Source organism: Acartia tonsa, chromosome 10 (genome assembly GCF_053477335.1).
Source record: "Acartia tonsa isolate MP-2025a chromosome 10, ASM5347733v1, whole genome shotgun sequence".
Classification (NCBI taxonomy): Eukaryota; Metazoa; Arthropoda; class Copepoda; order Calanoida; family Acartiidae; genus Acartia; species Acartia tonsa.
In genome coordinates this window covers 1,992,218-2,008,345 of record NC_137269.1, presented here as the reverse complement: position 1 = coordinate 2,008,345, position 16,128 = coordinate 1,992,218, and the positions used below count along the sequence as shown (strand labels likewise).

General features: G+C 31.6%; 3 protein-coding genes across 3 annotated transcripts in view; all 3 read right to left on the bottom strand.

Moving 5' to 3' along the window:
• Positions 1–203, bottom strand: part of LOC145330880 (mitochondrial inner membrane protease ATP23 homolog) — an 8,963-nt gene extending 8,760 nt beyond the window's left edge. Inside the window, exon 1 of the mRNA XM_080175550.1 lies at positions 51–203. Coding sequence (XP_080031676.1) covers positions 51–126 — 76 coding nt within the window. The 5' untranslated portion in view covers positions 127–203. The remainder of the gene's footprint in view (positions 1–50) is intronic.
• Positions 129–8,521, bottom strand: LOC145330877 (uncharacterized). The gene is made up of 12 exons (XM_080175547.1): positions 8,337–8,521; positions 7,786–7,913; positions 6,635–6,746; positions 5,313–5,441; positions 4,787–4,877; positions 4,036–4,111; positions 3,249–3,338; positions 2,621–2,691; positions 2,059–2,173; positions 1,631–1,711; positions 841–927; positions 129–641 (listed from the first exon to the last, which is right to left on the bottom strand). Exons 1-12 carry the CDS (start codon positions 8,485–8,487, stop codon positions 495–497), a joined length of 1,278 nt encoding a protein of 425 aa, XP_080031673.1. The 5' UTR covers positions 8,488–8,521; the 3' UTR covers positions 129–494.
• The window catches only part of Grx3 (Glutaredoxin 3), an 8,039-nt gene continuing 420 nt past the window's right edge, over positions 8,510–16,128 (bottom strand). Inside the window, exons 2-12 of the mRNA XM_080175548.1 lie at positions 15,993–16,045; positions 15,387–15,508; positions 14,977–15,061; positions 14,480–14,595; positions 12,965–13,046; positions 12,305–12,404; positions 11,417–11,467; positions 10,706–10,758; positions 9,950–10,051; positions 9,526–9,574; positions 8,510–9,027 (exon numbers count right to left, since the gene is read on the bottom strand). Of these exons, the coding sequence (XP_080031674.1) occupies positions 8,942–9,027; positions 9,526–9,574; positions 9,950–10,051; positions 10,706–10,758; positions 11,417–11,467; positions 12,305–12,404; positions 12,965–13,046; positions 14,480–14,595; positions 14,977–15,061; positions 15,387–15,508; positions 15,993–16,045 (899 nt within the window). The 3' untranslated portion in view covers positions 8,510–8,941. The remainder of the gene's footprint in view (positions 9,028–9,525; positions 9,575–9,949; positions 10,052–10,705; positions 10,759–11,416; positions 11,468–12,304; positions 12,405–12,964; positions 13,047–14,479; positions 14,596–14,976; positions 15,062–15,386; positions 15,509–15,992; positions 16,046–16,128) is intronic.

The following is a 16,128-nucleotide window of genomic DNA, read 5'->3' as shown; positions in this document are numbered from 1 at the left end:
AGGTTTAGTGATTTTTTTCCCCTGAATTCGTTTCTATATCTGATCCTAACCTGCTGCCCGTTGTAGTACGGATGGATTAATAATTGTATTTCCCCTCCGTTCAGGATACAAATCCTCAAAGTCCATAGTTTCTGAAATCAATCAATCAATCAAGATTTCAAAATTAAAGAAAAAAAGGTTTCTTATACTGAGTGAATTTGAAGGGTTTTTGTCCAGGTACTTTTGCATGGAAAATTATCGGCTATTTGAACAATGAAATTTCATAAAATTCATGAAAAATATAGATTTTTACATCCTACCTAACATGGAAGGAAATAAAGATGCACTTTTAATCTTAATTTAAGTTTTTTTCCCTATAAATCTATTTAATACTTCAATTTTATTAGGTATTTGAAAATTAAACCAACAATACATTTGATAGGATTTAATTACACAACACAATGATAAAAAAGGGTATTTGAAAAATACAATTCAGCCGGTGGAATACAACATATTTATCCGCGTCTGGCGGCCACCCGCTGCCAGTATCTGGCGACCGCGTCCTCAAACGCTTCGCCGACCGTTCTCTTCTTCCAGATGTCAATCTTGGGTGTCTGGGCGGCGGCTGTATCCTCTCCATCTTGCCCAACCATTTCAACATCCTAAAGAAAGCAAAAAAATTAATGAGAGCTCAAATTGTGCTTCGGTTAGTTAGTTGGTCGGTCGGTAATAAAATTGCATGAGTGTATTTATAACTTCTATCTTTTACCTTTTCTATTGAACCATGCACAATAATCACCAACCTATTTAACAACTATCAAAAAAGATTCTTTCAAAACTGTATACTATAGTATAGTGTACCTTTTCATTTCCATCCAGTTTATCTTTGGACTTCTTCTGCTTGGAGGCATCTTTAGCATTTCCTTCTTCATCACTGCTACTCTCATCCTAAATAGATAGATAGATAGATGGATTGTTGGATGAAAAGATGGATATTATTAGGTTTACATTATACTTCTAAGTTTTTACATTTAAACTGCCTAGAAAGAATTTAAGTTTGCCGATAAAATCTAACTAACCCCTAAACTGATTAAGCATTCCATTTTCTGGAAGCATCACAAGTAACATAGATCCCGGGATGGCTAAAGTCAACCCTCCCACTCCCCCAACCCACAAACAAAAAAACTTTCCTAAAATCTAGAGATCCTAGATGTTAGACTATATTGATACAGGGGTGTATATTCTGCATGGGATCCCCGGCTCAGAGGGGGGGAAAAAAAATAAAAAATAAGTGGTTGGAGGGGAAAAAAATGTAAAAATTAAGAAAACTGAAAACATTTTTTCCATTTCGCCCCCCTCCATGGTTAAAAAAACTAAAAAAATGTGTGGTAGGAGGGATAAAATAAATAAAATATAGAGTTCTTTAAATATTTTTCTATTTTCCCCCCTACTTTTTAAGAAAAATCTAGAGGGGAAAAAAAAAAAAAAAAATTTGTAGCAGGGGAAAAAAAATAAATCTTGTGCAGAATATACACCCCTGTATTGATACCGAAAAAAAAAATCAAAACATGTTAGAATTGCTAATCTTATTAAACATACTCTTGAATATGTTTTATTCCAGCAATAAAAGCAAATAAAAAATAGACAATACCTGTTCAATTCTCCTTTTTCTTGCCTCCCTTTTCTCCTTTTGTTCTCTCATTTCTTTCCTACGTAGCTCTAGCTTCTCCTCCTGAACAGAATGTAATCCTTGTAATAAGGTAACAGGATGTCTGTTTGTTTGTGTGTATGTTTGTATCGAAGGACCTCACTAACCACTTAACTGATATGGTCCTCCTTTACAATGAATCATAGGTCCTGGGATGGTTTCATGCTATTTATTTTAATTAAAAGTCTGTGGTATGGTTATAAGCTAGTTTTCTGCCCTTCCATATCCCTTCGAATATAGAGCGACCAGATGTTAGGGGCGCAGCCGCTAGAGATATATAATTGACAAGACGAAAATATTAAATTAATAAATTTTTGTATAGAGACAGAAAGAAAAGGACAGGACAGACAGACAAACATATATAAATATACCTGAGACAGAGTCTCCTGTTTTATTTGTTGCTGTTCAGTTTCATCCTCACTGCTAGAGCTACTTCCAGAGCTACTCTCCTCCTCAGAATCTGAACCTCTTTCATCTGCTTTTTGTCTAAAATCATGTCCCGTTATAAATCCTATTTAATTTTAAAGTAGTAATCTTTTTTTGACTGTAGTGAAGGATCTCGCTAACCGCTGAACCGATATGGTTCTCCTTTACAGTAAAGGTTATTTAACTATTTGGGGGTAGGGTATCACAAACCTCCAATTATAAGATACCCCCCCTCCAAAAAAAAAAAAACTGAAATTGAAGATGGGAGATCGACTTTTCCCTATCCCACCTTGAGTGCCCCTAGAGACTTTATAAACTATATTTAGGGGAAAAAAAATAAAAAGATATGAAATATTTATTTCATGCAAACTTACGCCCTTATCTCGTATATAATAAATTGTACAGTTTCTGTCTGCAAAATTACCTTTTTAATTTTGACGAAAAATGGGGTCAGATGGACTATCTATATACCTATTACCTATACTATGTCTATTTTAATTTATTTACCTTAATGCTCTCTTTTTATTAACTTTCTTAATATTGATGCTAACATCCTTTTCTGTGTCTTCTTCTTCAACCTTCAAATAATTGGTAATTGGATGTGTGTCTGCATGTTACTTTAAATCTCTAAAACGGCTAGACCTGTTGATCTAGTAAAGGAGAAGTGCACTGGCAGATACATTAGTCAAATTTAAATTTCACATAGACACTCAACATAAAACCAACTCTTTGATTGCAAGATATTTGTCTGGAAATCCTAACTGTCCATGGCAAGGACGTCCAAGGGAGGGGTCATAGGCATCCGCAAAGTATTGAATTTTGAATCCCCCCCCCCCCCACCACCTCCCCCAAATGAGTTGCGCCTAATTTGAGCCAAGGCATTCCCCCTGCTCTAAATATCAATGTCGCGGATCTGACTTAATAGCAGTTGGAACGATTTATAACGTCTTTAATATTGACGCAGTGTTTATCTGAGATTCGCACCCATCACCCCCCCCCCCCCCCGATGACGAGCGAATGCGCTATGTGTTAAGCCACGGTTGCGGATATATTTTACACATTAGATACAGACTAATAACTGATAGTTAATTTCGCAAATTAAAATAACTAGGAAATACTTCTAAAAAAATGGTACCTTGATCTTTTTCATTTGTTCTTTCACTTTTTTAGCCTTGAGTTCTAAGCTTTCTTCGTCCTCCTTTTCTTTCTTAATCTGATCCTCTACCTAAATTTAGGATAGAAATAGTTATATTCTGGTTTTATTTAATACCTATATTTGCGACAACTTTTGTTTAATAGAATCTTCCAATTTTAACATTTACAAAACGGCCTGCTTAATTGCTCCAAGATCCATGCCTGAGAGAGGTATCTTAAATCTTAAATAAATCTAGCCAAAAGCGAGATAAATATAATTCACCACCTCTAGTAGTAATAGATTTATCAGAATTTATAACTATATACATTACTTTTTTTAGACAAGGCTTCAGAGGCCCCCCCTTATTTTTTATGGAGGGTAAGCATTTATTTAGGGGAAGGTTGTCAAACCTCCCAAGAAAATAGCTTGAAACCTTCACAGCTTTATAAGCTTCAGACGGACAGACTACTTTGTATTATAGATTATACTAACAAAAGCATTTCTTGAAAACTAAGATTTATGCTAGTAGTTATATGCTAATATATCTTTAATGAGGTAAATCGTAAGACTTATTTTCCTTCATTTGAACTTAATTTTCAAAGCGAAGATTTTCTATAATTATGGTTGGTTCGTCCATGCGTCTATAACGGTCAGCTGTTTTTTCATTAATTTGGGTATGTTAGAATTGGCTTTTTACTGACTCCTATACTTTAATACAAGAGTTTCGTTCGTTTGTCCTTACTTCTAATTTCAGAGATTCGCTTTAAACTTGTTGATTAGAACTTACCTCTTTCTTAATTTTATCCTCTTCTTCTTTCTTTAGCTTATCATCAAACTCACTTCTCTCCTCACCATGAGTTTGTCTAAAAGTTTTAATATTTTTTTAAAATAATCATTCAGTTATTTTTCGCATTGTATTATACCTTGACAATTTTCCGCAAATATCAAAATTATAATATTTAAACCAGCTTTGTTAGACCGGGCCTTTACTTTTATGATTTTTAAATATTCGAGAAAAATTGTCTGTAGTTCGATGCGATATATGATTTTTCAGTATAGCTTATAATCAGTCTAATCTACTGGATATTAATCGGTTTCGTAGCCAAAATGGATATAACTTTTCAGTTCCTAATCAAATTTTTCATATATGTATAGATTTTCAAAAGAATTACAAACTTAGTAAACATTTTTACATTCATTTCTTAAAGATAATTTTGAATAACTAATGTGAATATTTTAGGTATATATAAAAGAGTGGAAAAAGTTTTTAACTCAAGGGGAACAAGGGGGATCTTGAATATTAAGACAAACATGACTAAAAATACAAAAAATGCTCCTATGTCAAAGCAATCATAATTTGAAATTTCAGCTGTGTATCTTCAATAGCAACCGATTAAATCACATTTCCCTCATGGCGTTACTGGCGCACGGATTAGCTTCGCTATTAATTAATACAGATAGTAGGGGGTGTAACGGTACTTCAGTAATCCACAGGCGACCAAAAGGGTTCTTTCAATGACAACAAAAAATTAATATACCTGTATAAATGTCTATAAAATCCGGAGAGATCATTTTGTCTGGTGACATCCAAAGCCGCCTCAATCCGAGCTTTCCTCTCCTCCTCCTCCTAGTTTGTCCACAGAAAGATCAATATTCACATTAAACTAGCGGATACGCCCCCAAGAGGCTTCTGGAGGGGGGCCAAGTCGACCATACAATTTCAATTTTAGTTTTAAAAAGTTTTTTTTTATTGGAGTTAAAGGTTTGTTGTAGCAATTTCCCTGAAGAGAGTGTTGGTAGTAGGTACCCTCCCAAAAAACAGTTTCAAGTCTTCCCTTGATCTAAAAGAAGTTTCACTACAAAGTGAAACCATATCGGTTCAGTGGAAATGTAAGCAATTGAACTTTCTTAATATAAGATTAAATAAGAAAAGTTATGTCTAATTACACAGATAAGTAAATAAATTGCAGCGAAAAAAATCTAATTTTTTCCATAATTAAAAAAAGATGGATAAAACATGCGTTAGCGCATTTTTAAAAATAAATAAATATTATCTTCTTTCCTGTTCTTTGGCCATCTCCTCCATCTTGGCCCTGTAGGCAGAGGTGACAAACTTCTCCTTGTCCGCGTACATCTCCCCCTCTGCCTCTCTCTCCTTCTGTACCTGTCTCTCTATACGACGCTCATTCTCCTGTGGGGTTTATCATTCTTTAACAATTTAATTATATAATACCTAATACGCAGGGACTTTAATCCGTTGTTATCAAGCCTCAACTTAATTTATATAAGTTGTATTTCAAAAGATAGATATATATTGGTTTATGTTAAGTCGTGGAAAATATCAATTTCTGAATCAACAAGGATGACAACATCCATAAAAGCGAAGCTCTAAAATGGAAGGACAAACGAACATTAAAACTTGTAGATTGTCTGAACTGAATTAGCAGAATATTAATGCATCAGTACAAACAATATTTTAAGAAAATTTGTTGCAAAACTGCATAAATAGATGATACTGTTTAAGGACATACTTACATTTTTGAAACTTGTTTATAGAGATGTTTCGCTTATAACATTGTACCTTGTTTTAATAGGAATCACTTTTCAAAAAATCAGAAGAATCGGTTAAATTTAACATACAAAAATTTGTTGTCAAAAAAGTTAAAAATCGACATGTTTAAAATGAACGTACGGACATTCTGGTATTGTTTATAGAGTTGCTACGCTTTCTAAATTGCACCTTACTACTATAGGAATCATCATGCAAAGTTTGGAATCGATAGGACAATTTTAACCTGTTTAAATTAACGAAAAGAGCTAACTCTCTGTGACGGACGTACGGACGGACCGACCCTAATTATAGAAAAGCTTCGCTTTTAAAAATACATTAAAGTAAAAGAATAGAGCTTATGTAACTCTACCCACAGTATTTCAATTGGGTCTTTGAATATCAGCCAATTACCTCGGGGGAAAAAAAACAAAGCAAGAGTCGCTCCAAAAGAGCAGAAAGCAATTTGCTATCAGACGAAAGAGGTCCACGCCACTTGGATCAGGTAAATTGTCAGTGTTATAAATATATACTTATACAATACTTTTATAAAATATGCAATGACTGAACAACAGGCCCATTCAGGGCATAATATGTCCTGGTTTGATATAATATAAAAGTGTCATGTATGTATTTATTATTTGTTAATCACCAAACCTACACATAAAAAATAACCAAAATTTAATTGCGCTAAATTTTTCCACTCTATTTTAAAAAGTTACCTAAGTCAAATATTTTCATAAAGTTTTTAGAATGTAAGTATTTTACAGATATTTATGAATACCTACATATTTAACAATTTCCTTTTGAAGTATTACTATTTGTAAAAGAATTTCCTTATTTCTGATTTCAGCAGATTTGAGTAATTGTTTGATATATTTTGGTTTTCTATCAACCTCTTTCTTTTTCTCAGCTACTTCCTCCTTTTTTGCCTCCATGCTATCATATACCTTAAATTAAAATGCGAATTATGGGCGTTTACTCATTTGATTTGTTTTGGAAGTCGTTAATGATTTAAATTTTTCTCCTTCAAAGATCGGTGTAATTTTAACTTACTAAGAAGCCCCTACCTAAGATTAACACTAGCAATGTAGGTCTCTTTTAGCTACACTTATCTTAAACTAGGTAATTAAGGATCAAAATAAAATTTTTAAATATTTGTTTGTACCTAGCCTACTTCAGATTGAAGTAAAATTGCTATGGGATTAGTTTTAAATGAAAAAAGGGCATTCAAAATATCAATCTTCCTTGTTCACAGTTTACTTGGTATTCTAAAAAGTTAATTAAAAAATATTAAATCTTAATCTCAGCAAAACTATTCGAAAAATTACTTTGATAAAATTTTCTTTGAAACTATTTTTAAAAGGGACTATCCACGAACGAGAGCACATGATTCTAAGTACCTTTCAGCATTGATCCTAAGTATTTTCTTTCAGAATATAATAAGTCACCATATATAATATCATTATTGTATTGACGAGAAAAATTATGTTTCACCATATTTATTTGTTAGGTAGGTATTTTAATTGATTTTGAAAACTTTTATGAAGCTAATTCTTTTAATAAAATGGATGTTTGATGATACATATGCGAATACTTGTGTTATATAGATTGTAAATTAATCCATATTAGCATTAATTTAAACATACATATGAGATATAGTATATGTGCTTTTAACTTTTTAAAATTTTTATCATTTGACAACATGGACAATTAAAAACACCCGGAACTCAACAAAACGTTTGATAGAAGTTTAACTAAAAATGCTGGACATTTTTTTACTTTTCTTCAACGTGAAGTGGTGAAACATAAATTTTCTCGTCAATATATTAATTATTAATTGTGACCTATTATATTTTGAAAGAAAATACTCAGAAAGAAAATACTGGAAGGTACTTAAAATCACGTGCTCTTGTTCGTGGATAGTCCTCTTTAAGTTATACAAAATGGATACTCCTCACACACATGAAAAAAAAGCACATAAGTTACCTCATCATATTGAAATACTGTAGGATCTTCCTCCATTGCTTGGGCCATCACTATTTTAGTTTGTTTCTTTAATCCTGAGGATTTAGCAGCTGTGCTTTTCAGAGATTTTTTCACCCAATCATCACCATCTGAAAATTAACAATGATTTAGTTTAGGGTTGGGTCGGATACTTTTTTTGCCGGATACCGGATATCCGATATTTTAAAAAGCCGAATATCTGGACCAACCCTAATTTAATTATTTTGATACGATAGATAACACCAAGGAAGAAATAAGGAACAACCAACAAGCGGAATAAATCAAAAATAATATTTGGGGGACAGATTCATAGATTAACAAATATTATTCTTCAAATTAATTCATTGGTTGGTTACAGCTGGAAAACACCCGAGTTTTGCAAACAATACTATAGTCTCTTTTTCTTCTTCCTAACTCACCTGTAAAATTCTGCCTTTCGTAGCAAATATAAAGGGTTGTAGAATTAGATTGATTATTCATAGTTTAGTTCCTCTCTATTATCTCCATCTTTGAAATAAAATATAGGTACCTACCTGATTTATCAGAATCAGAATCTGACTGATTAAAAATACTCGGCTTCTTTCTAGCCGCCAAGCCGCTGGCCGCCGGCTTACTTGCAGCAGCCGCTGCACCTTTATTGGGCAATATCAATCCATACTTCGTACCAGGCTTAAAAATCGACATCTTTAGAAAAATAAATTGTTAATCTGAAATTAAAAAATATTAATGAGAAATAATCACATAAAATATCACTAAAGTTAAAAACAAATTTCGGTAAATCAAGTAAAAAAATTGTATGTATATTATAAATCAGAAACGATACCTTTGAAAATAGAAGGATTGAAGCGTTTCTTACTGCAAAAAAATCTAAGTAAGGGGTTTATTTACAAAAAGAACTTGTTTTTTTTTAAATTACGAATTTGACTAAAAGCATAACTTAAATTTTTACTGCAATCTATTTTAAGAAGTTTTTAGCGTTAAAAGTATAAGAAATGTGAAAAATTAAATAATAATTTTCAAGCGTAAAGTTTTGCACTAAATTTCCTAAACCAACAAATACCTTTCATAAATAACCCCTTTTCATCTATGACACAAAAGATAAAATAAAATTGTGACGTTTTTAATTTGAGTTGACCATTTATGCTTCTCCCTTCAGAGTTGGAACAAGGTCGCCAGATTCTTTTAATTCTTTAATAATATCAAGTCCACCTATCAGCTCTCCCTGATAATAGTAACATTTACATTTTAAGGATCTAAAGGGATAAGACAATGGCCGATAAATTGATGTACATCCCCATTGATGATACAAAACATTAGATTGTAGATTACAATAAGTAGTTCAAACGTTTGGACACTCAACTTAATGAAATTACCAGTCAAAATTTAATAATAGTCCTAAAAGTTGTTAAGCCAAAAAATAAGAAATCTTTTTTATAAAACTTTATGGACTAGTATTAAACAGCACAATATGCTCTCTCCTTTTTTTACTCTTAATTCACATAGTTTAATATGTTACCTACCTATGTACAATCATTTTAGCATATTATCACATCTGCAGTGTTTTGTGTTTCCAAGAAGACATGGAATTAATGACGCAATAAAAAAAAAGAATGAAGTATAAAATTAGGCTCTTCAAATCTGAACAATTCTGTTCGGTTGACTGATATTTCATAAATATAGAGAAGGGTTGCAACAAATGTTTTTAATGTAAATGTTTTTCCTTGACATAAACTTGTGGATAAGTGGGCCAGTTGGAAAACTTCTTCAACCCCTAAAATGTAATAAAATTATCTAATAATTTTAAGTCCAGAATCATGATTGTTAAACAGCAATCCCCCTCCCCCACCGATCATATATTATACAATATAATTGCACGCACCCTTAACTTAAGAGAGGTATTAAATATCTTTAGAGGAAGGTGTAAAATGTTTACTCTGGGTACCCCCGGTAACAATCATTAAAATCAAAACAACAAACAAATTGTCATATAAGAGAAATCATTGTTCATTCTGTAACTCCAATGTCACGAATAAAGACATAACAGCTACATTTTCAAGTTTTAACAAATTGATATTAGACTTAGATTGGGTGTTAAGGTATGATCCCAACTTTTGTACGACAACCAGCGAACAACGACGACAGCTACCTGTCTAACATCCTCATCACTGAGAATATCAAAATGCTTGAACTCGAGTTTAGTTTCCTCCATGATTTCCATCAACTGCCGGCTGAAACCACACTTTGGCCCCTAAATAAAGTTCGGATCAGCTCTAATATTTTAAATGAGGAGGCTGGGTGTGCATATTTTCTAGGGGCGATTTTTTTGGGGTGGGGGGAGATAAAATACTGTCTCCAAAAATGAATTTTATAAGTATTTCCAAGACTATAAGAATCTGCAATGCAAAGAGATTCATATAGGTTCAGCGGTTACCAAAATCTTTCTATACAAACACAGAGACAAATATATATCTTGATTCTTTTATATAAGGATAAAAAGATGGGAATACATAGCGCTAAAAAAATGTATTAAATTGTTTAATGTTTATGTGTAAAATGTTCCTAAAGAATTAGGAGAAATATATATATAAACAGGGGTGTATATTCTGCAAATTTAACCCTGCTAAATGGGGGGTAAAAAAAAAATATGAGGTTGGGGGAAAAAATGTAAAAAATAAGAGAACTAAAAACTTTTTTTTTCATTTTTCTCCCCTCTTTGGTGAAAAAACTAAAAGAATATGTGGGAGGGAAAATAAAATAAAGAGATCTGAAAATATTTTTCCCTTCCTTGCTGGAAAAAACTAGGAGGGGAAAAAATATAAAAAAATTCAGCAGGGGAAAAAATGAATCTTGTGCAGAATGTACACCCCTGTATAGTGTATATAAATGAAAATGTTTAAAACACCTTTGGTTCTCCCTTCATAAAAATAGTGATTTCACCAAGATTCACCAGTTCCTGTTAGTTTTATTCATAATAAAATATTGTCATTATCCCTTCAAGTGCCTCACCAAGCATATCTCAAATATTTTGAAATAAAGGGGTATATGCAGAAAATGCATTTAAATTTTATTTAGTAAACTGCATATTTTTTTTCCTGTTCAATAGTTAAAACTACAATTATAGGGCATATATTTGAAAGAATGTCAATTTTCTACCTACCATATAGTTTAAAAATTAAATATAAAGACTTGAAAATCGTGTTCTTGTGATATATATGCAATTTATATAGCTGGCTCATTTTCAAAAAAAAACAGCAATGACTAAATTAGTGATGTCTCATTAGGTATTATGTATTGTAATACAATATTATACAGGTATGTTTGATGGTATACTTGTAACTTAAGCTTGAAATAATTTTTCTGAAATGCACTTCATGCAACTATCCCTTTAAATTAAGGGGTGGAGGGTTAAACATTTATACCAGTCTAGTTAGTTTAGGTTATATTGCGTTAGGGTTAGGGCATCGCGTTCAGTGCTCGATAAGCACTTTGAGAGAAAGCACAAAAAATAGTAATCTTTTCAAATTTGCCCTATAGTTAAGATCTATAAAATTTAGGATTTAAACATTTTTAATTTTCCAACTACTATTTTATTAGAATATTATATTGAATTCCTTGAGACGAGCATCTAAATCAACTTGTTTTGGAATCATTGTCTGCAAATCACCTAAAATAAATCAATGACAATTAAACTACTTATATTTTTGATAAGTAGGTATTAGGTAATGACTAAATGTACAGAACAGAAAATTAGCACAAAGGATCGAATATTTTACAATAAATACAAATTTAGGAGATATTAAAAATGAGTATTTGATTTAAAACACACACACACACATAGAAACTTTTAAAACTCAATATCCATTGATTTCAAGTTATTAACTATCTACCTAGATTAAATATATTTCCAAGACCTATAGAATCTTCCCTTAAAACACAAACACCTTTCCCTTGTTTGAAAATTCCTAGTTATTGATAAAAAAAAATAACAGATTATTCAGGACATTTATAATTAGGAAACCTAAAAGCTAAAATATTAATTTCAAATAATAGGTAAAGTAGAATAGAATTAAGAAAACCACAAAAACCTAAAATTCTGAGAATTGATCTAGAACCCCAACCAATAAGCAAATCTCAATCAAACTTTATGGAAATGTGTAGAATGTGGACATACTCAATCCCTAAATATTTCAGCCGTCAATCTTGAATAGAAATTGAGAAAATCACGAAAACCTAAAAATCTAGGAATCGATCTAGCACCCAAATTATTGGGCAACTCATGATTAAACTTGGTTGAAATAAGACAAATGTAAACTTGTTTAATCCCTAATAACTTAAGCTGTCTATCTTGAATAGGGGCCGAGAAAATCACGTTTCCCCCACTTTGTCTCTAACAGACGGACGGACATTTCGAATTATAGAGTAGCTTCGCTACTAAAATTCTAATTGAATTTTTTTTGCTTATCTATCTTGAAAAACATTATATACCAAGGTATATCTCTACCTGATTCTAGCATCTCTTTAATAATATCCAGGCCTCCAACTAGCTCTCCATCAATGTAAAGCTGGGGATATGTTGGCCAATTTGAAAAAGTTTTCAATCCCTGTAGAAAAGAAGAAAATTAAGTTTTAAAAAGGGTAGATGCACGAAATGAATTTAGACTTGAATTTAGTGAACTGCATATTTTTTTCCTGTGATTAAGCTACTTGTATCGTTTAGTCCACCTCTAGTTTTCTTGTTTATACCAGGTTTTTTTTTCCTAGTACTTCCTTTCTCCTTTTAGCTATATAGGTAGGAAATTTTTGTCTAATCCCTTTAGAACACTGTGTTCTTCTTACTCCCAAGGTTTTCAATCATGAAAGGCAATATCTATATCATTGTAAGAATCAGATTATCATCCCCTTTATGAACAACATTTTTTATCAAAATAAAACGTTGTCATTAGTCAGGTACAACAATTCTATGTGAGAATTTCTTCACAACCCACTGCCTTCTTTTCCCTTTTTCTTATCCACTTTCCTTTAGTTGCAACACAAAACAAGATTTAAGCCAAGTTGAGTACCACAAAATATCCAATTTTTTAGCAATTTTAAATATAAATAAATCTGCTGAATCACAGCCCCTGCGTACAGGTAGTTACTTAAGATCTTTGGAATTTCTAACCTGTCTGACTTCATCATCTGTTAAAATATCAAAAGTTCCATACTGGGCCTTCAGGTCCTCCAGGATGCCAATTGTCTGCTTACTAAAAAAATTATTACAGAATAATTTCAAATACACAAAAAGTCATTGATTTCAGTTTCTATTCAAATCAAGTAATGGAAATTTAATTCACAGATATCATATGTTGGATCTTTATCTAATCAAGTAAAAAAGAATTTCTATAAACTTCGCTTATGGTAAAAACGCCAAATTTTCTGACATAAAGGGATAGTTCTATGAAGTGTATTTAAAGAGTTAAGGTACTTAGAGTAGTGAACTTCTATATGTCTTAGTAGAATATATTAGGCATTGGATAGATATGATTATATGTTAAAGAATTTTTAACATTGACCAGACCAAACTTTTTTTATTTGACAATATCGAAAAAAGTGAAGTAATTTGCCACATAAATTACATGAGAATGGTCTATTTTTTTCCAAATATGTATAGCCAAAACACCAATATCAGAGAATCTTTTTCCACATATTTCACAAGAGTTATAAAAAAATTGAACAGGGGTTCCCCTTGGGACAAGTTACTTAAAAAACATAAAAAATAACGTCCGGTTCATTATAGGAGAGGTTTTCTATAGATTCTTTTTAAAAAAATTAAGACAACCGTCCGGTTTACTTACAATATACACATTATCTCACGCGGAAATACCAACTAACCATACAACATATATATATATATAAAGACCATTCTCATGTAATTTATGTTGCAAATCACTAACTTTTTTAGATATTGTCAAATAAAAAAAGTTTGGTCAGGTCAATGTTAAAATTCTTTATCACAATCATATCTATCCAATGCCTAATATATTCTACTATGACATATAAAAAGATCACTACTCTAAGTACCATACTAAATATTTTATTGATCATTCTTTGTTGTTATGTGTATTTTGTTGTATAAAAAGTTTGAAGTTCTATAAACTAGTAAATGCTATCTAAAGTTGTATTTATGACAAAAAAGTTTTTGCCATATATAACATGCAACGAAGTTGAAAATAAAAATGAAAAACTCATTTTTTAAGGAAAATCCCTGGTCAAATCTTTTAATTTTAATCAATAACTTTATATTATGCACTACTACGTTATTTAAAATAGAAAAAACTTACAGTTCACTATTTTTTTTAAATTGCACTTCGTGAAACTATCCCTTTGCAAAATCTCTCTACAACTCTTGTGCCAAGCCACTTTGCTAATAATTATTAGACACCTGCCATACTCTACGGTCTATAAACGGATATTGTCTTGGTTTTGAATGCTATAACCAGCTTTAATATAGATAGATATGCATTTTAACATAAGCATACTACTAATAATGATACTATTACACATATACACATAATTTTGAGCATAGTTTGGTACTTTTATAACCTGGGTTGGCCGTTGCAAGAGCTAGAAGTACCAATGAATTAATATCTAACAAAAACAGAATTGTCTTGGACTATCAATCAATCAATCAACTTACCTAAACCCACATTTAGGCTCCTTGGGACTTCCCTTCATGAAAAGCATACACTTGTGGGCGCTGATAAGTCTCTTCAGTCTGGTATTTAAATCTTCTTTCTTCACAGCAGGCGGAGCCTGGGTAAAACAAGAACGATTACATCCAATAAAAACAAGGACATACTTAATATCAATATGCACCAAAGGACAAGAAGCGCAATAATAAATAGCTGACAACTACAATTGTTTTTATCCTGTTTTCTGTAATTGAAAATTCTATTTTTAAACAACAAAAAAAGTATTCTTATGCAACTTTAAAGCCACGAATTAAAAATTGGCATAACATTGATTTAAGAAAAAATAAGCCTAATATTCAAAAATATTCTGGTTTTACTATAAATCGAAAGGGGTAATGGAAAGAAATAGAGGTGGAGGGAAAAACGTTCAACTTGATTGGAAAATATACACCCCTGATATTAAACTGTTTATAATTTTCTTATGAATTGTAATGCTAGTTACCTGAGCAATGCCGTTGGTATTGACAGGGCTGGCAGCATGATCCTTCACTTTCTTACTGATCTCAGCTGCATTCATACCATCAACTCTGACAAAAGATTTATATCTCATAAATAACTAACGATGCTTATTTACCGCAAAGGTATGTGTGAAACTGCCACCTAAAACCTTATATTTACTTTAGGCAATTGTGATCTTTTGATTTTAATATCTAAAACGTACCCCAGCTCAATCGAAAAAAAATGTGTGAGGTGAAAATATAAGGTAATTTTTTATAGTTCGAATAAAATGATTTAAAATTTTATAATTTAGCAAAAAAAAGGCGAAAAATAATTCGGCGCCCTCCAAAAGTTTAATCATTTAATTCATCAAAGTGGTACCAACTATATAAGCAAAACAAAGACCAACCATACCTGTCCACAGCCTTTCCAGCTTTGAAGAGTATAACTGTAGGTACAGCCACTATTTCATGTTTCATGCTAATTTCTGGTAATTTTTCAGCCTCTATACTGTATACGCAAATATTTTTTACTTCCTTAAAAATAAAGTTTCTGTATTACAATTGAAATCTAACTTAAATAATGAAATAGAAAGGCTTCTTTTTGTTTGTATTAAAGGTTCTAGCTAACTACTGAACCGATATGGTTCTCCTTAACAGTGAAGCTTCTTATAGGTCCTGATATGGTTTTAGGCTATTTTATTTCTATAAGTCTGGTTAGGTACTCATGGTTTTAGGCTTTTTTCCTGCTCTTTCATATCTCTTCGAATATAGAGCACATAGATGCTAGGGGCGCACATGCTAGTTTTAAATGAAACATTATTCATCTCATGAAAAATATTTAATCAATGTTCATCTGCTATTAAAACTGTATTTCATACCTAAGGTATTTGTTAAGTTATTTTTAAGATGCAAAAAAGGTAGGTACTAAAGCTCTTTTTTAAAGAAAATTATTAGCTATATATAGAAAAACTGAATAAGTACCTATAAATAAAATAATAAAAAGGACGTAATTTTTTACCTTTTCAAGCTCATTTAAGACTTCTGTTACATTTTTACATTCCTCGGCAAAATCTATCATATTGAAACATTTTAAAATCCTTCAAAAATGTCAAAGTTCTCTATTTATTCATAGCTGGGTTTTCAAAGTATATGCT

Bases quoted from the DNA above. Each gene is read 5' to 3' on its own strand.
- LOC145330877 (XM_080175547.1), bottom strand. From the start codon at position 8,487: ATGTCGATTTTTAAGCCTGGTACGAAGTATGGATTGATATTGCCCAAT. The intron at 4,878-5,312 runs AGGAAAGAAGAT...TGTGGACAAACT, and splicing joins GGAGGAGATGGCCAAAGAAC to AGGAGGAGGAGGAGAGGAAA. The intron at 2,692-3,248 runs GTACCATTTTTT...AATTATTTGAAG, and splicing joins AACAAATGAAAAAGATCAAG to GTTGAAGAAGAAGACACAGA.